The sequence below is a fragment of the Neodiprion lecontei genome, chromosome 3, assembly GCF_021901455.1.
Source record: "Neodiprion lecontei isolate iyNeoLeco1 chromosome 3, iyNeoLeco1.1, whole genome shotgun sequence".
Taxonomy (NCBI): Eukaryota; Metazoa; Arthropoda; class Insecta; order Hymenoptera; family Diprionidae; genus Neodiprion; species Neodiprion lecontei.
Window position 1 is genome coordinate 23,171,213 of NC_060262.1, and position 23,406 is coordinate 23,194,618.

The following is a 23,406-nucleotide window of genomic DNA, read 5'->3' on the forward strand; positions in this document are numbered from 1 at the left end:
TCAGTTCTGCGCTTAGTGTGACTTGAAGGGTGAACCCGTGAAATTTGAATTGACTAATGCTATCGATATTCGCAATTCATAAAATTCTGCTGAATCGTACTGCTAGCGTTTCCGAATTTCTCTGAATATCCCTTACAGTATTTTCCATTTCAGGAGTATGTAGCCGAATTTTTTTCCGAATCACGCTGAAAATATTCAACTTCCTAATAAATATAAAAAATTGAGGCTTCTATATAATTACATAATTTATGTAATGTATGAGAATCGTAAATACGCAATTCATTGGAATAAAATATGCGATTTCATAGCATTTTTGGAGAATTATAAGTAAGTGCGAACTGTAAAGTTGTTTGAATATATTCATTACTCAGGCTGCCTTGACGGCTCATGCTGCAAACTTCACACTTATTGAAAAGTGTGCTATTTCTGACAAGTGTGAAGTTTGCAGCGTGAGCCGAAGGCGAGTGCTACGTTCACGCGAATACGAATGTTGCATCGTACGAATACTAGTGTGATAATCACTCGAGTCGAATATCCCCCATCCGCCCGCTATTTTTCCAATACCTGTAAAGGAAAGTTTGATTTGAGAAGCAACGAAGGTGCCACTGAAATTTGGGTTATCCTGTAATTAATATAGACCCTTCTTAATGCGGAGCAAAACGGGTCTTTGAAATTAATTGGTAAGACTCTGAATACCGAACTAATACGTGTAGATTTCTCAAGCGTCTAAATCCATGTGTTATAAAAGAATTCTTAAACAAACGAATGAAGAACTCGCTATTTTGAATTCAGTCTGTATTTTGCAAATTTATTGTATCATCTGTGTACAGTAATATTCATTAATGCCTTGGGCTGCCGGCTAATTTGTTTTCGGTCCAAAACAAAATGCGTGCTCGGTTATGTGACAATGACCGGCGATGCAGCCAAAGTGAGAGATTGGGAATCATTGTCACACAATTCGTGTAGAATCGAGCCTGCATTTTTTTTCGGACGGAAAATAAGTTAGCCGAAATCCCAAAGCATTAATGAAAATTACTGTATAATGAACAGAATAGTATTCGCCCAAAAGCAATATTAGCAACAAAGTTTTTATTTCGTTTACGTATTTAAAAAAATCGAGCACCAATTTTCTAACGCCTGATAAATTGCAACTCTATTAATTTACCTTTTATTATTACGATAGAATTACATCCATATTATTTTACCAATTCTTTCGCAGCAAAGTCCAACTCCTCAAGTAGAATCAACATCATAAAAGTATTTGAGGGATGGCTGATTCGCTTCACGTGACAGATCTAATCTTCTCATCATTACAGTGCAATTCATAAAAATCTTTATTTTAGCTATCATGAAGCATTACATACATATATCGTATCGTTATGTACTAAACACACGATACACATACGTATATGTAAACACATGAAACAACTGCATACAGTTCGAGTTTAAGTGTGAACATGTAATTAAATTCCGGTAACACTATAATAGCTAATTTGGATAATTGTAGTTATTGCCGTTTTCTCTTCACAATAAGACGTATGGATATTTCCGATCGAATTCATGCCGTATTTTTAATTTTCCCCTCTTTTCGCATCTGTTTACGTTTCTCTTTTTCTGTAGAATCGTGGATGCGTCGTTTTTTCCTAAGTAGCCAAATCTCTTTTGCTCTGTCCTCTTTTCCTTGCATCATACTCTTGTACAAATTCCTATGTTTCTTTTTTATCATTTTCTCCCTGAGACGGTATTCCTGTTTCTCAATACGATTCTTCTCCCATGGATTTTCCCTGGTCAATTGACCCTGTTGCACCACCATTCCCTTTTTCTGCGAAAGAATCAATATTCGTATTGCACTAGAATTACCTTCCTATCATTGTAGGAAATTTCCCAGAAAATTTTCTAGTACCATCATCTGAGATATACATTCAAACATCACTGCAATTTTAATGCGAAAAGAAATTCGCGGGAATAGTTTTAATACGCTCCTTTGCACATTACCTTTTTCAATCTCTCTTGCTCTGATTCGCTGTCATTCGTTTTTGTTACTGTGATTTCAGGTTCCTCCTCTGAGATATCATTCTCTGTGGCCTCTGCACTTTCACCTTCAAGAATCGTTTCCGCTTGTTCTATCTCTGGTTGATCATCTCCTTCCTCTTCTGCTTCCGATTCTTCGCTGTCATCTTTAGCTTCGATAAAAGTTTACAAGTAAGTACCATATATGACTGTGATATGCGCTGAGCCTTGAGAGAATTCTGATTTTTCATTTTATTTACCTGTTTTCACTTTAAATTCTGGGTCGAGTAAAGCGCGTTGTTCGGGCGGGATATATGTTTGATCTCGCAGCATGTCTGTAAATGGTGAAAGATGCGGAGGAAGCACACTACCCATCAAATAATTCTCGACGGGTAAAAGTTGTCTAGCATTTACAGAATCAAACACCCATTGCGGTTGAATGTAGTACCTAAAAATTTTTTGTCATTGGTATATAGAATGTTTTATTTTGTATATATTTCTACTGTAAATTTCGCCTATTAAGCTGTAATTTGCACTGCATATCGAAACTTTCAATGCCGGATTAACACCTCATACGGAGTGCGACAGTGTAAGTAGCAGTCAAGATGCACACCAGTTAGTACAAAAAAATTAGTTTTCAAATTCACAAACCTATTCACTAATTTTTTAAAGAACTTATCAATACCTTGAAATTCATATGTAAACCTTTCTACATTTCTAAACTATCTTCCCAAGCATATAATCAACAATTGAAAAATTTATGATGGTATGTATGGATATTTTTTTTTTGAAAGCTCTGACAATTGCAACGTGGATTTGTAAAACATTGATTTTCTCAGTATCATTATCAAGAGTGTTACAATTTACTAGACAAAATGCATGGCAAATAACTCAATCAAATAAGAGATGTAAATTGTATGTATACAACTTTTATTGACTTTATTTTTTCATAAGCGTGTTATCTTTCTGACGAACTTTATTTAATTTTACCTGGAGATATATTGCTTTGTCATGCTTGGCCTGTCCACAATTTGATGCGTAATACTTTCATTACTTTCATCAAAGGTGGAACCTACGAATAGCATTTTATCCCAGGATACTTCTCCTCCAAAACACCTCAATACAAATACAAGGGGTTCTCTGGGGACTTCTCTGTTCACAAAGAATTTTAAACCTTTGAATAGGGTTTTTAGTTTCTTTACTTTTTCTACTTCAATTCTTGATAATTCAAGTTGAGAAGGGTCAGCTTCCTAAAACAAGTTTTGAATCAGAGATGATTTAATAACTGCAGTCCGTGTGTAAGTACGTATTCATTTACTTCACAGATGTATAATAAAGAAACGAACTGTCGGAAATTGATCCGTATCCAGCTCTTCTTCTGGTGCTGGAGTCGCATTGTTAACACTGGACAATGGCGAGTTCAGTGCAGCAATTCTTTCAGACACATATACTTCTTCATCCACTAATTTCGTATCGGTACTTCCTTTGAAAAAATCAGTAATTAATCGTTGAATTCAAATACTTATGCCAGAATTATGGGTCACCATAACAAACGAAGTGCTCAAGAGCGCATGATGCTAAGCAAAACTACAATTTTCTATCATGTACTTCAAACAAAAGATCTCAAATTAATTCTCCATTACTTTTTAAGATCGAGAACATTATAAAAGCACCCTCAGGCAAATTGGCTGCAATGCTTATTGATAATTTTTTTAACATGGATAGTATCCTCAAGATGATGAAACCGAACAGTTGGATAAAAGCAATTGTTCATGACTTTTAAGGGACACATAAAAATACTAAGACACCGAACGACGAACCTTGTTTATATAATAATAGTTTATTCACCAGGGTTATGAATTCTACTATCCTGCATTTCTTTGAAACCTCGTTTATACGTTTCTCACTTGTATGTCATTTCACTTGTGCATTAAATTCCTTCAGTCCCGGTAGTTTTTGCTTGCAGACCACATGTAAAATTTCACTCATAAGTAATTCATTTTGATATTTTTCACACCTATGTATCATTTATTCCGGTATAGAGCACTCTTTTCCCTTCACCCGAACATTAATTACAACTAATCTCTCATTACAAACTTGCGTTTTAATATTCTATGCGCCTATTGTAGGAATTTCTAATCGATAAAAAAACATGGAATAAATTTTATCACATAGATGCTACAATCGAAATACGATAGTTTGAGGATAAACAGCAATAAAAGCAAAACCTATCGCAATCATATTAGTGAGTGTAATAAAATTGGTGTTTCGGTTATAATACTTGTTGAAATTTTCCCAATTTTCTATTGTAACTCTTGCACAACTTTCGGTGTACGGATACGTTAATATAAGTCAAACTATCACATTTCTACTAAACTTTCTACAGTAAATTTTTGTCCGTGCGTTAATACAAACATAGAAGCATCATAATTGTCATATCCCTTCGCAAACGTATAAACGAGGTTTTACTGTATTACCAAATATGCCACTTTCACTGCTTTTACCTCGTTTTATCGATTCCCAGAATCTTACTCCCATTCCATTTATATGGTTTCTTATTCTGAAAGTGCTACGACAATAAATGTTAAGCTATACTGGTGTTCATCATTTGGATTTTAAGCTTTACACGTGGACATAGCACAATTCATGTTTCATTTTGATCTACTTGTACCTTTTCTACAACAATTTCAAAGGTTTGAAGGTAACTGCAGCAATGGAAAGTTTTATAGTTTTTATACAGGGCCAAAGGTGCTACAAGTTTAACTGTTCAAAACACGCCATGGGTACAATAGAAGTATGAGAATTGTCACGCAGGAACCAGCATTTTAATAAGCTTGATCTTCGAAACATTAATGTGGCGATGCATTTCCATGATAAATCAGTATTTCACAATTTTAGGAGTATCTGAGATTCACTAAATCATATGGAAGCAAAACATACTCATGTTTTGTAGACTTAAATACCTTCAAAGCAAGTCTAAGGCTGCAAAATAATAAAATATTTTCCCATATTCGATTACTTTAACGTTACTAACTTTAATGTCTTAAATTTTGATTCACTGTTACGGTAAGTTTAATTGGAATAAACTTTCCTTAATGAGTGACCTCTCCTTGTTAGTTACAGGACAGTCATAAAAAATAATGCGTTTCTTTGTGTTATTTAAATATTAGTTTACATTATCAATTCTTACCTGGACTGTTGAATTTTGGTGGATAAAACATGTTCAAATCATGATATAGCTTGAAGTTGACGAAACCCAACATAACAACGTAAAACTCAACGAACGTTGACATCACTTTGAAGTCGACTTCATTTTTGGACTGTGGTTCAAAAGAAAAGTGGTGTGGCACTATCCATGTGATTGTTTGCCCCTTGATTTCAGCTTGGTAGTAAAAGCCTTTGATCGAAACGAAAACCTTTCGAAGTGCTTTAGCTGCTATAACAGCATGCAAAAACTCGACGGTTAATCTCCTGCATAAAAGTGAGTGCTCACGTGGCACGTGAGCTATAGAAGGAAATGTGCTGAACAAGAAACATAGCGTGAGACAATCATCAAGATCTCTCAATGCATCTATGAATGTTGGGTAACGTTCTTTTACAATGTGATCTAGCTTCAGCTGCGGATGATTATTTAAATACCGTCTCAAAGCACCGAATTCCTTCATTGCTTTAGCTCGGCCAACTTTTCGGTTGAATATCTGTAAGAAGAATTAATCAAGATTATGAAACAAATAAAAAAGTACTCAAACACTTGCCATGTAATGCAGCGACCCGGTATATAGGGTGATAATTTCACTTACCTTAAATTCTCGAAATTTCCATATTATAGGCTCGTGCATGAGGAATTGTATGTCTTTTTTGTGGTATAAGGTTTTAATACTTGTATCTCCATGTTGGGCTCGCTTCCTGTTACGAGGTTCCCGGGGATAAATTCCTTTCAATATGCATAGTTTCCGAAAGTCTTTCAATGAAAGCTGAAGTTTCTTTAGAGCTGATCTCCGTGATAAAAACTGAGCACCCTCACCGGATTGGTACTGTGAAAAGCATCAGACAAGCATGGAGAAATAACCTCAAAAATGTTAAGCGTTAGAAAAGGAGGTAAGATGTACGTTTTCGAGATTAAATTTGTGTGATTTATATATCTACCTTTTTCTTTCCTATTACGACCATTCTCTCAACGATCTGTTGTTTTCAATGGTTAATATTTCCTCATAAAAAAGATCCAATTCTTGTATTGACACACTTCACACGTGCCAATACGAGCAACTTGTTATCTCTCGCTACTCCCGTGCTTGACTCCCGTGTATCGAAACTGTTGCCGAATTCGTGCGTCACACTGCGCGCTGCTTCAATGTACTAACGATAAACTTCGAATGGCAGAGTTTTCAAATCTCTGAATCAATGTGTTTAAATAGGGGTTGAGAATACAAGTGGTATGATCAGTTTGATCCTTTTTTCAGGACGAACTGACACCACTTGTAAACGACTTGTATTCATCATCGCTTTGAATAAATTTAATCAGTTACTTAGAATTTAAAAATATTTCATTTATTGTCAAATAAAGTACAGTTGAATTAAAAAGATGGACTAAAAGCAGAAAGCAAAAACTCTGGTCAGTTTGTGGTGCAAGTATAAAAATCTTAAGTGAATCTAAAATACAAGTAACGCAATAGTTATCAACGAAATACAGGTAATGGTAATTAAGTCAAAATTACAAATAAAATTATAATGCAGAAATACAAATTATATACAATTTATACAAAGAGAAAGAAGTCGGATAGTGAATTTATCAAGATTTTACAATGTTTGTTAACTGACACGTATTCTTTACTGTAAAATTGATTTGAAGTGTTTTTCGCGATGTATCCGTGCTTGTCTAAAGAATTTATTAGTACTGCATCTTTATGATTTAAAATTTTACTTACAGCTGTACAGAATGTATTGATGTCTAGGGACATGGAAAATTGTTTAAAATTATTCTTTACTTTCAAGGCATGAGCAGAGCAACCAAGCCACCTGAGACATTTTTTTCATCCACTTTTGCTTTGAGGTTTTTTAACAAATTTCTTCTAAAACTAATCGATAGAAGCAGACTACGGATGATTTAATAAAATTTTTGGAAGGAAGTTAAACAATTGTTGCTAACGTACTTCAAAACATATATCTCTTCATCAAACACTTTACTTTCTAATTCTCCATGCAAATCTGGCAAAGGTTCCATTGCCAGGATGGTCGATTTGCACTCTGAACAGACTTGCAAAAATTTCAAAAGCCTGCGTGCTACATATCCTGCTATATAATCACACACAGTCTTTGTCACTATGGACTGTGGGACCTATCGTTGGATATTACTTTCATCGGGCAGGTGGAGCGCATCATCTAAGCAATCTACCGGTTCGTCATGGTTGTTATCGCTATGATCCTCCAATATGTGGACTAAATTGAGCAGTATACTTCCCTTGTCGTCTACACAGTTCGCACTCAATGAACGATGCGAATTGAAATTACTGACAAGGAGGGACTTGTATGTGCCAACAAATTGTCAACAAGTTGGATTCACGTTGTGGCAACCATGACTGCGACTAAAGCAAAGAATTTCTCCAAACAATCTTGGTTGATATTACGTGACAAAAAGTAATCTAATTCCTCTTTCTGATATGAAGCCTGTCAGAGTAATCGACCAATTCGATAGACAAGGAACACGCCATGAGGGTAGTAAAGTTACTCTGTGGACAAATTTCATATCTTGAAGCTTGTGTCTTACCTCCATTCAAAATCGTTTGTGGGAAGTACATACACATGGGAACTAAACACTTTCCATGCAAATGGCCCATGTGACTTCCTCCTAGGCGTTCTCTGGTTCCCCCTAAAAATCCCTAAATAACTCCTACCTGCTGTCAGGCCATTTTACCAGCCTCTAGACAGAAAATCAGTGCTGTAGGTGCTGTACTATTTGTATTACTTTTTTTTAAATTCATATACATACAGAGCTTTCCATTGTCAACTCGACCAATGATTTTACCTCACGATTTTTGATTCACTTTACGATTGTTTTCCTGATTCTTCAATCTCAATCATCCCTCAATTTTGTTCAGTTTTTACACCCGTTAATTTGTCAGGATTATTTTTATCAAATTTTATTGTCACGTCTTACAATTTGCACCACATCCTCTTGAAATATGTAATTTTTTTTTAAATAAAAAAAAAATTACCGAATCTGAACAGATCAGGTCCATCATTATGTTCATTATGAATACCCAAAGTTTTAATCGACTGAGCATGATAGAAAACACAAGTTCTCACTTATACTGAGTTCTGATAATAAGATCGTAAGAGCATGGACATAATTTCCGATATCCATGCTTGAGAGGTGAATTAATTTCAGTAAATTAGCTAAAGTCAAGGGGTGCGCTGACCTGTAATCGTTTTTACAAGACCTTGGTATTATTGACTATTTGAGCTTTTAATCGAGCTTGATCAATCAAGTCTTCAGATATGTACATTTCCCATTGTGGTTACCGATATTATATAAATTATTTATCAATTAAATGAATATGTATTAAATCTTTTATTCGCTACAACGTTGATTTAGTCATTTCGCGTACTTCACGAACGAAAATTATTAAATAATTTTTATTGTTTACAATTTCTTAATTAATAACCTATGTGAATATGTTTTGTCAATCATACTTTTAAATATAATTATTTCTCGTCTTCGTTTTCTGATTCGCTGTCTTCACTTTCATCTTCTAATTCGGTTATTGGAAACCGCAACAAAGCAGCCACTCCTGTCAGTTGATCTAATTCTGGAATGAGTTCAACATAATGTGAAATATTCACTAAAAAAAGGGAGAAAAAAACTTAAACGATAGTCAATGGCTTAGTGTAATAAAAATAAAACTACTGATACGAGTGATGATAAAATGTAAATGTAAGTCTTTGATGAAATAAAATGGTGGCTCTCGTATCCATAGGTTAATAAACAAATATAATACTAACTTAACGAAATAAATACAGTACTGCCTTGTTATAAGAGTGTTAGGGCGGTTAAGGGAATGGGATTCCACGAAATTCGGCGTTGGTACTTTCCCCCATTACTGCCAGGAGACCTCGGGAATCACTTATGTGTCAGCGTGTCGATGATCATCACCACTTCTCGTTCTAAGTGAATCACAGTTATATTTACAAATTTGATGTCTAAACACATATGATTCAACGCAATCGCTCGTTCGCTTATAAGGAGCACACCGCGTTATTAGACGTCAGGTATACAGGGAGAGTGGGGGAAGCTATAAGACTTGCTCAAGTGTAACGACGGGGAAATTCTCTTATGACAAGGACTCTTATGTCAAGGTAGTACTGTAATTTGATTTGGGCGTTACATTACACATTGTATTTACGGATCATACTCACGTTCACCAGATACATGCATGCTGGAAAAAATTTTGACATCACCACCGAACTCCCTGACACTGTCCACGAGGTTGACATATTGTTTCCGCGTCACAATATCTTGACATCTGTGGAGAAGATGAAATTATTATTCTTGAAACGAAAGTTCATTCTGCTTCAGCAATTACCTGAACAATTTGTCCGAAATTAATAAAGTCTCAATAGCCTGAGCCTCGTTAGCTTTTTCCACATGTCTCTTCCCATAAAATGCTCTGGCTGGTTCTGTTTGTAACAGCGTATAAAAAGCCTGTAATGCTCTCACTTCACCAGCCGCTTTTGTGTCAGCTACTCGACTTACGACTGCTGGGTCTGCCAGCACCTCTGTCAACAGTTTAACATTAATATAAACACTAGGGTATTGCACGAAAAAATAATTTGCCAATTTCCATTGGGGTGCCGCCTGAAAAGTTTGTTTAGATGAAAAGTGAAAAATAATCAATTAAGATATAATGATTTAACACTGAAACTGCCAAGGCAATCATGCTTAATATTTTCAGGTCCCAAACTTCCTCTTTTTGTCACACATCTCATTCCTAACACTTTTTGACTGAACTGTGAATTATTTCGGACTTTGTCTTCAATATCAAACTGTCCGAAATATTTTGCAAGAACACTGGACATTTATGGAAACTAGCTCATTGTATTTATTTTTTTTTATACTTCCAACTATTTTAATTATAACAACAGATTCAGTAATTTTTCTGGTAAATTCATTATTACAGAGTGTGAGTAGTATTTCTTGAACAACCTCAAAGTTCCACCTAGATTTACTTTTGAAATATCACTTTTGCGCAATAGAAACAATCTTGCCGTTACATGTTACGACACAAAAAAAATGTAAAATAATATTATACAGAAAAGGATCTACAGGACGTTTTACTATACGAAGTTTGCAAACTTGTGTTGGAGATGACAATGAAAAATCATCGATAATATGTTCCACGGTAGCGTTTTTCAGCAATCATTACATTCATCTTTACGTATTCAATTTCGACGCTTCTTAAGATAGTTCCCATTTGTATATTTCACATAAGATTCATATTTACGCACTTCTTTCTTTTGTAGTCGATGTATACGTGAAAGTTACATTTTGTATAATCAATTGAATACAGATATACTGTTTACATCATAAATAAACAATTCCTTTTCTTTTTCTTCGTGTTTTGAAACAAAAATTTTTTAGTACTGCGAGCAATTTAAATGTGGTTGTGAAATATTCCATCTTCAAATACCAGGCATACTATTAATAGGAAGTCCACTGTGTGGGGATCAATTCTAAAGATTGTTTTAGTTGTTGAAGGAGGTGTGCCAATCTTGGCAGTTTTAATGTTAAATACACATGAATACAATTTGATTTGGCATGTGGTACCTCTCAGTGAGTGCTTGAAGCCAGAACTAGCATGTACAAGCATGAACTTGGCCTTATTGTCTAGAATCACTTTATTATCTGTTCTCACTGCTTCTTGAATCATAAACTCCATGAATTGATTTTTAACAAAACCAGGACTGGCCAAGAGAATACACTTGACTACATCGAAATTGATATGTCGTAGGATTGCCTGCATGACGCTTTCATAAAAGCGAGCCAAACCCTGGAATTCCAATGATGAAAAAAGTTAAGCGAAATATCATATTTTAATGCAAAGTAAGGATAATTGCTACTACTGTTGAACAAAAGTTGATGTCTCATTACTTCAATGAGTGATTCTTCAACTCATGAAAACGTCAACCTCATTTACGCTAGACGAAAAATTTATTTTGGTCGATCAATTTTTGAATAGAGAATTTGTTAAATGTAATATCAAGCGAAAAAATGACACACTTTTCAGAAATCTTTTAAAACATATAACTTTCCAATTTTTTTGTAAGCGGACTAGACATTTTTTTGGTAAAGAAAGTTAAAACTTTGGATCTCAATAAACCGTTACTCTTGGTACTCTAAATTATTTATACAAAATTTTGCATACAATGAGGATGGCGTCACGAAAAGCAGAGTGTCAAGGACATCTTTATAGCTTTGATTACAACAGAGATCAGCACTGGATATTGTGCTGTGAGCAAATCACCGAATTTAAGTATTCTCATTAAATAATAGTTGTCCCTGCCAGTCTTGTTTTTTGCTCTTTCGGAAAACAATGTTCTGTAATGTTACTCTATGAAATGCCATATCCTGTGTCAGCATGTTTTATTTTACATATTATTCTCTCAATATACATTTCACCATGCTTTTACGTTACCGATATCACCATACCCATAGTAATCAAAACTATAAGAGACACCAGCTTGGCAAAAATCGCAACCACCTTTCCCACTACAAGTATATGGGGCAGTCCATATCATTTCAACCTAGGTCTGAACCTGGACCTCTCAGATTTTGAATGCACTCAATATTTTTTTTTAGATCTTTTGATACGGTTTTAATTTTCTACAATTTTTCAAAACCATGTTATTGATGGACACAATTTAAAAATTTGAAAAAATTCGGAAAATTCGTGTGTGTTAGAAATCAAAATTTTTAAGTTTAGGGCGTAAAAATTAAGCTTAGTGGGGAGATTTTTTCTTCCTACTGTTTTCAAGCTTTTTTCGAAAAAAAAATGTTGGAAAAATTAGACGTCATTTTATTATGGATGGTTACTGAAACATTTTCAGATTTTTGAAAAATTTTGCAGGTTTTTATGAGCCATTTTACCAGTTGAGATTTTGTTATTAGCAAAATAAAGAGAAAAAAAATCTGCTCTGAGCTGCAACATTTTGTTATCTGACACACGATTTTTCAGTTTTTTACATTGTGTTAATCAAGGCATGGTTTTGAAAAATTGTAGAAAATTCAAACCGTGTCGAAAAAATCTATAAAAAAACTGAGTGCATTTCAAATCTGGAAGTCAAGGTTCAGACTCAGGTCGAAATGGCATGGACTGCCCCTATACATTGTATACATAGACTCACACGTACTCTACTGCTGTCCATAAAGAGTGATAACAAACCTTTTCATGCTGTGATACGTTCCCTTTTCTTTTTCTTGGTATATTTTGATCTATTTTAGCTCTAACCAAAGTCATGTTAGAGGTAATAAGGCAAACATGAGCTATTCCATCTTGCATTATAACAGCAGCTAAATCAGCACTCTGAAAATATTCAGTAACTCATTTTTCAAAAAGCAAACAGCTTATCTGAGAGCTCATCCTTAGAGAAAAGATTTATTTTTTCAAGTATTAAGAAAGGATTTAGCCTCTGTTGAAGTTATGTATATTCTTAAACGTTTTTGTACGGGTTGAATTGAAACTCTACTAAAGCAGCTTTGAAAAAAATAAGAACTCTTCGATTCAGAAGTAAGTAATTTTCATGACTTAATTTATTTTTATAATTTGTTGCTAATTATGAACTATATCAGTTGTGCGTCTAATTTTGACAATTCCAAACATAACATATTTATAGCTAGTTTATTTAATTTTTATGTTCTGTTCAAGTTGAAACAAATTTCATGACAATATCATGCATTCATAATATTCAGAATGGGGGTACCATATCAATCAACAGACTTTTAATGAAAATCAATATTTTATATTGATTCTGTCATAAGTTACCTGAGTAGGGTCGCAAGCCGTGTCTACTCGTTCCAAGGAAATGGAATCCCACTCAGGCTTGTAAAGTGTGAATTTTCTATTCTGCTCCAGATCCAGCGTGTGATAAGCACCCATCTACATCCAAAAGTTAGAAAAATTTGTTTTACTCCATTTACATGCCTTTGATTTATGACATGTTTGCATCAGAGATATTACGCAAAACATAATTTTTTGTACACATTTATAAAACTAAGGTATAATCTAAGGTGAAAAGGAGGACCATTCCTCAGTTTTGCTACTTAACAATGAGACTGAATTTTGTAACGTTAGTGTAATGAAACATTGAAATAAAAATCACTATTTCGCAGCTTCAAAACATGAATTTGATGAATTGAATTCGCAAATGATCATGCTGTACTATAATTTAATGGGTTTTACACAACCGTAATTTTGCTGAATTTCAAGTATTTATAAAAATTCATCATTACAATAATGTTCCAAACTTTGACCTAAAAATTATAAAAATTTTTTCCATCATTTGATTCGTGTAAAATTAAGAAAGTAATTGGGAGTGATTGCAGCAGACCAAGGCAAATCTTTAAATTTTAGAAACCATACAAAGTTTGCTCCAAAATTTTTCAACCTTACAAAAAAATCAAATTTCTAATTAATTGCTCGTTTTCAGACCTTTCTTGGGTATTATACACACTGAAATCATTCTGGGAATCCACAATGGATTCCATAGAGTTTTCATCATAAACAACATGAAATACTACATATCTCATTTAACTACAATCGAAGTTGGGCTGTACCGTTCAAGTTGATTACACTTTTCTGTGTCTCGTTCATAAGATATGCTATTTTTGTTACACAGAAATTTTTTTTTACGGGAAGTGTATAAAATATAAAAAATTTGACGTAGAGTTCCATCGCTGCGTAAACAATTCTGCAGGGAAAAGAGTTTTTTCAAAGTGAGCTAATAATTAATCATAGTCATACCTTGACATACTGATTTTCTTCAATATTTCGACCTTTTAATCTCAGTTTACAGGCTTGGGTATCAAAATCTATAGATTCCACTTTGATCGTCAACACAGTTCTTACTCTGTTGCTTGATGAGCTTCCAGTCGATGATTCGGTTTGGACTTTCCTTGGAGTTCATATTACACATTAAACTTAGATTTCCACAAATGTTCAAGGACATTTATAAACTCTACAATCGATGGAAAAAAGTATTGAATTTTCGTGGGTAATTGATGATACATACCTAATGGTAGATCCTCGCACAGAATCCCCTTCACTAATTAAATTATAGGCATGCCATAAATCTTCCGGCTCCTCTGGGATTAATGTTATGTCGCTGTTGATTGAATAATCGATCATAAATTAAGAACATTCTTTCAATAAGCTGACAATAAATGAATGAGTTGGATTTTATAAAACAATACCTTTGAGAAACTCTGTTAGTATTAAAGCATAATTGCAATCGAACTCAAGCTTAAATATTCCGCTTCCATTAGTATTCATTCATTATCAAAACGTAGAATAAGTGAAATTTAAGTTTCCAGACAAACTGGATCAATTAAAATTAGACATATATACTTTTCATAGTCAATTCTTTATACTTGGAAAAATAATTTGTATAAACATTGAATAGGTGAAAGTTTAATCAGCTTTCAAAACAAAAGTCGTTTTCACTAAATAACATCAATGCAGTTGAAATACTAGCAAGATCATAGGATCAGAAAAAGACGGTGAAATGGTTAGCGGTATTACATGTTGGAACTCTAATATTTGTAACGCTGTAGATATTCATACTGCAGAGAGACTATTCCAAGTCACACTAGAATCACGCAACTCGTCTACCGTTCACACAAAATTGCTCTCCATTTCTGCGGCATCTTATTTCACTTACATTTTGACAGATCTTCACCGTTTGAAAGTGACAGACTCTGGCAGCTTGATTCGTATCTTATATGGGTGTTATGGTTTAAGATATCAATGGAATACATTAATTCAAAGAACTATAGTAACAGTGTAGCAGAAGACGAGCTTATCCTAATCTTAACAGCATGATTTTGGCAAGATTCTAGTGCGACGCACAAGCAATTATTTTTCCACGTGAATATCCAAATCGTGTTTGTAATGTAAGATACGCAATAAGACAAAAATCATTTAGATCAATCGAGAAATACTTGGTCCAGAAAAACATTACTTACACTAGAGAAGTCAGTTACAAGGTAATAAAAGCGACTTACCCGTCAGCATTCTTGTCAACATTTTTGGATAGTAGTTTCATTTTGAGTGATGGAATATTTTATTATCATGTAATTTCAAAGGATAATTCAATAATTGTTTTGTAGGTTATATTAAATTCAGCTACGCCAATCCATATGTTTTTCTAACAGGTTGCTCAGGAGATGCTCCATCATATTTCACTGACAGTAAATCTTGTTATGCAGAGTGCATTGACAAGTATGAGAAACAACCATTTCTTAATTGCATAAATAAATATCACCGACTACGTAAAAGCACCAAACATTTCTGTTATAATTTTTTCCTGGCTTTTATTTAGGCTATGTTTTTCACAGGTACGTTCCGAAAGTGGTTCTCACTGTTGTCACGTTGCCACTGAATTGCATGGGCCGTCCCATGTAAGGCTAGGATTGTTCCTCAGAGTCATCCCTTTATTAGAGCATATGCTCATGGAGGTGGAAGAGTGTGAGAGAGCACGTATGCCATGTACGGCTTGTCTCTCTCGCTCTACCATCTGGCTGCCCGATGCGTTTCTTCTCAGCCAGTCAAATGCAGAGTGAGAGAGACGGAGTATCTTGGGAAATCCGGGGATATATATCTCGCTCTCTCATCGCTATGGCCAGAATTTTCGTGAGATTGACGGCAGGAGTTATGCTCCAAATCCTCTAGATTCATCCGAGCAGCAGAGCAGCAAACGCGAGACGATTTATGAGCAGAACTGCTGCTGCGTCAGATCACTAGACAGATGTTAGTGACATCTAGTAAGTTTTAAAACGTTAACAAACATTATAAACCGTTCTTACGTGCCCCGACCTCAATAGACCCGTTCGAATATGGCTTTTGGACTATTCAGCAGACAATGCTTAGGTTACTTTCTTGTTAAAAAGCAATTGTGATTGGTTAAAAACTGCAACAGGACGGCTTGGAGCTATTCAGAGTTGATTCAAAATCACAGTCAAACTTACCTTACATTCTCAGTGTTACCGAGTGTGCAGTGCAGTGGATTTACATTAAAATATGAGGTAATATAAGAAATAACATATTCGAGATGTTTCAAGCGTTTCAATACCTATTGTGATTTGTGAGTGAAGTACAGGAACGTCGCAACATTTATATAATTCATAAGGTACGTTAATCTTTGCTTACGAATATACTTAGACCACCAACAATAAATTGTTTTCATAAACTTAACCTCAACAAATGTCTTTACAGGTCATTACTTTAGTCTAGCATTATCCGTTACGTTAAAAATAATCTAAACAACAGTACTTTAACAAATTAGTTGCTTATACTAAATACATTGAGTGCTGATTTTAGTGTAATTACCTATTCTAACTATTATTACGCTTTTTTATCAGTTTGTCTTAATTTTCAGTTGCAGTAACATATAGATATCAGGTTACATTTTTTTTATACCTTTGCAAAACGTAATAACTTGTGTCATGTCTATTTTCACAGTGGACTGACTCACACTGGTCTTACAAGAATCTATCGAGAATAGGTTAATACTGAATGTGGCATTGTCTACGACAATTTCAATTCAGGATGACAGATATCGATAGAGTTGCTATCTGTCAAGTCAAATGCTATCCTATCAGTGACAGAAAATTAGAATTTCTAGAAGTCTGCTACACAATGATACATGTTGGACTCTTTCTAACCTCTTCAGCTTAACGATTAGTGGGCTCCTCTGTCTGAGCCAGAAGTCAGGGAAAGAAAAAAAATCGTTAAAAAAACTGCAACATGTTTCTTATGCCAATGATAATAATCATGAATGAAACAAACATTCCTATCATGTAACAAGGAATGTGAGGGAATTCAAATAACACAAGCTAAGATGACAGCAGTTCAAAAAATTGTTACATAAATAAAAATGATCAAACTGGTGTTCACAATCCAATCCCAATCTCTATTTGCTTCTTTTTACTCGCTGAATAGATCCTCATGGATTACCTGAAACATTAGATAAATCTTACATCATAGTATTGTTATAATGCACACAGTTAATTGTTGTCGAACATCGTTTGTGTAATTTTTTTCCAGTTTTCTTTGGAAATCCTTATGGTGAACAAAATGAATCCAAATAAACGTCGATCTGGATCAAAAGCACTTGTTTAACTATTATGAATGTTTCAATTTTTAACCTATTGTTAAATTATTAATATCTTTGCTTCTGTTTGAATTGTCTCAAATTCATTTCTATTATGTATCAGAGCTGTTGTTTCATTGGTATTCATCCCGGTGTTCGCTATTATTGCTGTACATAACATTGTTGGAGATTTTTCAAACGGTTTTTTCTATGTTCCTAACTTTTTGGATCGGACTGTGCGACTCATTCCGTCTTAATTTTAGTATAACTCCAGGATATAGGCAAAGACTTATGGTTATTCAGATTTAATAATATAGTAACTGATCCCGGTATGGAATGGTTTAACAATCATTATACTGATCTCACACTGTATATTTGCACACGGATGTCATTTTTGAAATTTGGAGGACTAAAACAATAAATCAATTGTAACAAAAACACTGTCTTGCGCTGGCTTAGTTTTGTCGAAGGCTGTTTTATGCTTAGTTTATGTACTGCTTATCGATAAAAAGCTGAACAGAAGTATTTTAGACATCTCACTGATTCTTTATCTTCCTCTATTTTGCAACACAATATATTGTAACTTGTGCGGATCTCTCGAAGTATTTGACTTGTGCGAGCACCACGTTGTTGTGGACATCTTTGCCTTCTGACTGAAAAGATGGAAAGATTTAGTTAATTCTAAAGGACTTCCTGTTAATTAGGGCTAAAAGAAAGGTCAATCGTGTCAAATCGAAAACACCCTGTGCTATTTAAATGCGTTTCACAGATTTGGGTCAGATCTTCCTTTATGGTGACAGGGGTTTTTACACTGTTGCACCCTTTTTCGACGACACAGACGTTTTCCAGTGCTTCCTTTTAACTCACGAATTCAAGTATCCACCAGAACCGCACTCCTCCTCAGACTAGGGTTGCAGAAAACCATAGTTGATGTTCCTATTATAATTTGACAGCGACAATCTAAAACTACAGACCAGGGCTCTAGCCGTGGCTGTCTGTCAAGCTAAGTTCATCAGGCATTGTTCTTAGGCACGGGTACAATTCCTCCAGCCGTCTGCTAAGCTGCCCAATATCGACAATATTAAGAAATGGCAATCAGGCTAACAGGTGCATTTAACAAAGATATTTAATGAAGAAAATAGCAATCAAATTATACTAAAAGTTTACAAAAATGAATTTATAAAAAAAAATAATACATAATAAATATCATAAAACTCAAAGCTATACGCACAAAGATGACTAAAAATCATAAAATTCAGCGGTTCTATTCTTGAAAGTCTTTTCTAAGTGAAGTTTTATAACTAAATGACGCTACTGATTCAATAATTCTCTGAATATATTATATTATAGCGAATATAATGCTTCGAATTCAAATTGTTTTAAAATTACGAAGTGCTGCGCTTGTGGAATTCCTATCGTTGTAATCATAAGTTAAGACACGGACTCCAGGTGAGCTCCGCTCTGTCGCAAAGAGGTGAGCAAGTCGGGCGCTGTGCCATGGGTCTGCTCGCAATGTTCTTGACGAGCTTTTATTCATACCAAATTTAATCCTGTCCCAGTATCGCACCGCTGCTGTCCGAACCGCGAATCCTTATTGTCGAGTGTTGCATTTGTGTGCGTCACTGGCCATGCTGTCCGTTTTGCTCTGTCCATGGTCGATCTGTTTTTATGGTGTTCGGTTTCCCTCGGGTCCAATCGTTTATCATCATGTTCCCGCTTCTTCGGTTGCCTCCAGTTCTAGTCGGTTATCATCGTATCCGTGATGTGAGTTGGTGACTAGAGAAGTGAGAGCCAGCTGACCATTACAATATACGTATACTGGCTAAAGCTATTCCTGCAGTCAATTCTTTTAGATATGAAATTTTTGATGGGGTTGACGATATTGATGTTAACGAGAACGAAGCATTGAACAAAAAATCACTACTTTTCAACTTTAGATTGCTTTTGAAAAAGTTGAATTTGCAAAACATGAGTATATTCTGTTTCATTAGGGCTTACTGAATTCCAGATAATCCTTATGCGCCGAAATAATGGCACTTCCAAATATTGCATCTTAAAATTAATTTTAAGAACTTCAATCTCATGATTTCTGATTATACTTTATGATCTGTTACAGTTATTAAGACGCAAACGTGTGAAATGACGGAAGCAAAGTTATCCGGGCTGCGCCCTCCGACGAAGATTGGTAGACCTTGTTGTGCTAGCGGGCCTAAGCCAAGTGTTCCACCATCTCCTTCTAGATCATCAGCCAGTGAGTCTTGAACTTGCACAATTACTTTTTGCTCCGTTATCGTATCTATAGAAACTTCTTCAATACCAATTCATTGCGATGAAATACACTTGGGATATGATGAAGTAATTAAAAGTAGTGTGTGTGATTATAGTTTGCAAAAATCTAATTTGTCCATATGGAATGTGTTTGTGAGCCATAGCTTAATTCCAGAGGATTTGAGCTGCATAAACAAAGGTAGATTATTTTAAAAGGAAAAACCACTTGTAGACAGTTTGCTTGTTCGGGTTTAAGGATCTACGGATATGAGACGTATAGTTAGCTCTAAAAATTTTGTGTGAACAAAAATATTACTTACTTGTATAAATAAATATTACAACGCCAAGCCATTGAGAACCTCCCTGTGATACAGAGTCAAATGTTGAAATATCGGACATCAACTGTAAAAGCCCTGTTATTGATTTGGATGAACAAAAACTTATTCTATTGATAAATGAATATACTAAGTATCGTCTGAGTAAAAAAATTTTATTTACTTTTTTAACCTAATCGGTTGATGACAAAAATCCAAGGAATTTTTTAATAAAAACTGATATAAATGAATAATGTCGATTTTCTGAAATTGCTCGTATAATAAGGTCACTACATTTGAAATCCAGGGTTTCAACATTTTTTTCTGCATTACAGGAAATTTTTTAGTTCTATGGTACATACTGGAAGATTTTGTCGAAATATATAATGGCAAATTTTAATTACAGTAAGACTGTGCGTTTGTGCAATTCAGGGTACATTATACCGATCGATTTTTGTTCCATCGTAAATGGTTGAAAAAAGTGAGGAATTTGGCTAATCATGAAGAATGAAACCATATCTATCGGTAAAATCTATATTAAATTGCCCATCAGACGTTGCCAGAAATTTTCCGAGCATGTCACTAGATTAGTTTATGCCGGAATTTCTCAGCTTTTGTTTTATTACAATTTTGTTTCGACCACTTGTTTGACCTGACTGTACGTCCCATACACCCTCAAATAGTAGACACCAATTTTACGATTGAATGCAGTAGATGCTTTCATGTATTGGAAATATCAATACGACGGCGAAATTCGGGGTACCGATGCAAATCGAAATACTGGTAAAAAACCGGTATTCCCAGAAACCTAACAAATCGGCAAAACCGACACTAACAACATTAAGCAATTAAATTCTGCTCAAGTAAAACAAAAATTTTGCAGTATGCAAGAAATACGAAGCTTGATTTTTTTTGATCTTCCCAAATCTTTCTTATCTTCGATATTCCTGTATTTCGGTAGTAGTATTAATATTCATTGTATTTACAATTTTTTTAAAAAAGTCACCGACAAATTTTTGGTATGTATGAATATGGAATACCCCTAGATAACGACCCTCCTTTCATACGTACGTTAAACCTATGCGAAGTTGGCCTGCGACCTTCGAATTTCTAGGGAATATTATGCCAAATAATTGCTCCCAAATTGCTCTTAATTGATCTCTAATTCTTATTATTTGCTCCCACGTGGTTGTTGAGAAAATGAATAAAAAATTCAATTCCAGGAGCCGCCAAGTATTTCGCGGATTTTAAAAAGTCGTAGGATTTCCAAAGAATTCATGTACCAAATAATTTCAACTTCATTGTACTTAGTGCTCCCTGACTTTTAATAGTCGCTCCCACACGATTTTCAAGAAAATTCGAAAAAACGTTTTAGGTACTCGAGTCCCAGTAAAATGGCGCTAAATTGAAACAGGTGTTTGGAACAAACCGATGATTATTCAAACGAAATGACATCTGCTTTATATTGCTTCTTAATTGCATCCAATTATTCTATTATTTTTGCAAATTTCTTCTGCATGGTTTTCAAATGAATGAAGAAAAACCCAAGAGGTGTTTTTTCGCGAGGCGAAGTATGGTCGAATTCGATTTGATACGTCACCTAAACGAATGGAGATATGGAAAATCTGATCGATGATGTCTACTAATTGCTCCTGGACCGCTCGTAATTGATCCGCAAGTCTCGTAATTTTCACCCTCATAGTTTGCTATTATCGCTTCACTACTGCGATTTCGTAAAATCCGTGTCATTTCTCTGTTTCTGCATTAAATGTAAATGCATTGTAGTGTTTTTGTTCAGAATTGTGTGTAGAACGGGGCTGTTAAGCCGTTTTTGCGTTTGAAATACGTGGAGTTCGATATTCGGAGGTATATTCGGCAACGTTGAAATCGACTAAGACACCCCCTTAAAACGAAGTGATATTTTATGGCTGCGCACTAATTAACGGTTCCGATTACGTATTTTTCATACGTCAATTATTTATTAATTAAACTCGGCAACGATCACCTCCCACACAGAAAGACAGTCTGTCCCGATATTCTTCGAACTCTCCCACAATCGCCTGAATCTCTCTGGTTTTAATAGCTGTTCGCGCTTTAAGACGGACTAGTCACCTTTTCTCGATTCAACGCTGCGGGTCGTTATCGAAACTCAGGTAAACATTCTTTTTCTTTAAGGCCTAAACTTATCTTAACACAAGTTAAAAGTTTTACGCGTTTCATTCACACACGGAAAAACAGAAATAATATCAGGAATGAATTTTTTTAAATAACAATAACACTCATCTGGGTTTTCAGTCATTTAACAATTTTACGGCTTTAACGATTCTCAGTATAAGTTAAAAAATGTCTCCTTTGAACGGATATAAAAACCGGGTTAATATAACTATACCTCTAAAATTGGCTTACATCGAAACAATATTTGTAGTAGAGATTTTTTTCTACCTGCCTCATATTAATATTTGCGTTATTTATATATATTGTATATATTCGTGTCGTGAACTGTTATTAACGCGAATATTTAACATTGCATGAGGTTGAAGTTCGCAACGTCAGTGTATCGATGTATTTTTAGACAAATACTAAAGCAACAAACAACAATTGCTGTTATTTCGCATTCTCAACTAATTTAAATGTTACTAATTCCAATCTCATAACTTTGTATCAGTCTAAAATTCTTCTGCACTCTTTGTAAATCCGTATCTGTATTTGTGTTCGGAATTTTCTACAGTGTTTTTTTCTTACCGAAGCACTCATAATTGGCGGTACCCTTTATGGACGAGGTTCTGACATTGGCTTGTTAAACGTCACAATTGTGCTTTGCCTTGCTAGTTTCGTGTTGGTCGAATCGGTGCAGCACAAGATGCATGATGCATCCGCGCATCTCGCCTCTCCAGCCTTATTTGCACACGGTATAATTCTCTCTGCATGCTTTCAGCTATAATAATACAACCATGGTCATCCAGATTGTAATCGGATGACGCATTTTCAATTTCGTTCAATTATTATGCAGAGACAAACGTACAACTTGCACACAAGAAAAATGACGATCTCTTAGTTTTCTCGACTATCTTTCGACACCGATACTATGTGTCTTAAGCTTTAAAGAATTCTCATCATCTTTTAGTTTTTTATTTAATCTAATCTGTTTTTATCTACACGTGATCAATTTACACACAGCAATGACTTCGTGCCTTTTGACAGAGTTAGTTAACATCTGCTTATTAATTATTATTTCACAATATCGGCTTTCGTTAATGCCGAGGTAACGATTTGTCTTGTAAATATTTTGCATCTTTCTAGTCCTCGTTTCTCACACGTAAAAAGCATACGTGCGAAGTGCTTAGCTCACTGACATTTGGGCTGTGCACGGATATTATTCGTTACATATCTTAACCACCTTTGATTTAAATGTGTATTGCGAAATACCTGTTTCAAAATGATATGTTAAAACCTT

At 34.8% G+C, this 23,406-nt stretch overlaps 3 protein-coding genes and 1 long non-coding RNA gene across 10 annotated transcripts in view; 1 reads left to right on the plus strand and 3 right to left on the minus strand.

The window, feature by feature from the left end:
• Window positions 1-872: 872 nt before the first annotated feature.
• On the minus strand, window positions 873-6,317 carry LOC107224763 (pescadillo homolog). The gene is made up of 8 exons (XM_015664943.2): window positions 6,157-6,317; window positions 5,811-6,044; window positions 5,201-5,708; window positions 3,357-3,493; window positions 3,001-3,260; window positions 2,271-2,458; window positions 1,996-2,183; window positions 873-1,822 (listed from the first exon to the last, which is right to left on the minus strand). Exons 1-8 carry the CDS (start codon window positions 6,178-6,180, stop codon window positions 1,559-1,561), a joined length of 1,803 nt encoding a protein of 600 aa, XP_015520429.1. The 5' UTR covers window positions 6,181-6,317; the 3' UTR covers window positions 873-1,558.
• The window catches only part of LOC107224759 (restin homolog), a 47,332-nt gene continuing 26,024 nt past the window's right edge, over window positions 2,099-23,406 (plus strand). For 3 of the 6 annotated variants that reach the window (XM_046735551.1, XM_046735555.1, XM_046735556.1), the window contains exons 1-2: window positions 16,012-16,042; window positions 19,487-19,621. In XM_046735551.1, the coding sequence (XP_046591507.1) occupies window positions 16,027-16,042; window positions 19,487-19,621 (151 nt within the window). In that variant the 5' untranslated portion in view covers window positions 16,012-16,026. Of the gene's footprint in view, window positions 2,203-16,011; window positions 16,043-16,108; window positions 16,408-19,486; window positions 19,622-21,971; window positions 22,106-23,406 lie in introns of those variants that run through there. The other 3 variants (XM_046735553.1, XM_046735552.1, XM_046735557.1) reach the window with 3 other exon arrangements.
• Window positions 8,560-15,746, minus strand: LOC107224764 (protein pelota). 2 transcript variants are annotated; one of them, XM_015664945.2, is made up of 9 exons: window positions 15,284-15,738; window positions 14,293-14,385; window positions 14,025-14,175; window positions 13,047-13,160; window positions 12,447-12,587; window positions 10,832-11,054; window positions 9,591-9,783; window positions 9,424-9,530; window positions 8,560-8,816 (listed from the first exon to the last, which is right to left on the minus strand). In XM_015664945.2, the coding sequence occupies exons 1-9, from the start codon at window positions 15,322-15,324 to the stop codon at window positions 8,713-8,715; spliced, it is 1,167 nt and encodes a 388-aa protein (XP_015520431.1). In that variant the 5' UTR covers window positions 15,325-15,738; the 3' UTR covers window positions 8,560-8,712. The 2 variants fall into 2 exon arrangements, with proteins under 2 accessions (XP_015520431.1, XP_046591515.1); XM_046735559.1 differs by lacking the exon at window positions 8,560-8,816 and adding an exon at window positions 8,924-9,171 and having other exon boundaries at window positions 15,284-15,746.
• LOC124293669 lies at window positions 16,872-22,851 on the minus strand. Its single transcript, XR_006903557.1, has 3 exons — window positions 22,695-22,851; window positions 18,910-19,146; window positions 16,872-18,023 (listed from the first exon to the last, which is right to left on the minus strand). It is a non-coding gene; the product is annotated as an uncharacterized LOC124293669 (long non-coding RNA).

What these genes read in the sequence shown, in the direction of transcription:
- LOC107224763 (XM_015664943.2), bottom strand. Translation starts at nt 6,180, where the DNA reads ATGGTCGTAATAGGAAAGAAAAAG. An exon ending in TCGTAATAGGAAAGAAAAAG is followed by an intron (nt 6,045 to 6,156) that starts GTAGATATATAA and finishes TGCTTTTCACAG; the next exon opens with TACCAATCCGGTGAGGGTGC. An exon ending in ATACGGATCAATTTCCGACA is followed by an intron (nt 3,261 to 3,356) that starts GTTCGTTTCTTT and finishes AACTTGTTTTAG; the next exon opens with GAAGCTGACCCTTCTCAACT.
- LOC107224764 (XM_015664945.2), bottom strand. Translation starts at nt 15,324, where the DNA reads ATGAAACTACTATCCAAAAATGTTGACAAGAATGCTGACGG. An exon ending in ACGTATCACAGCATGAAAAG is followed by an intron (nt 11,055 to 12,446) that starts GTTTGTTATCAC and finishes TTGGAATTCCAG; the next exon opens with GGTTTGGCTCGCTTTTATGA. An exon ending in CTTCAAGCACTCACTGAGAG is followed by an intron (nt 9,784 to 10,831) that starts GTACCACATGCC and finishes AACTGTTGACAG; the next exon opens with AGGTGCTGGCAGACCCAGCA.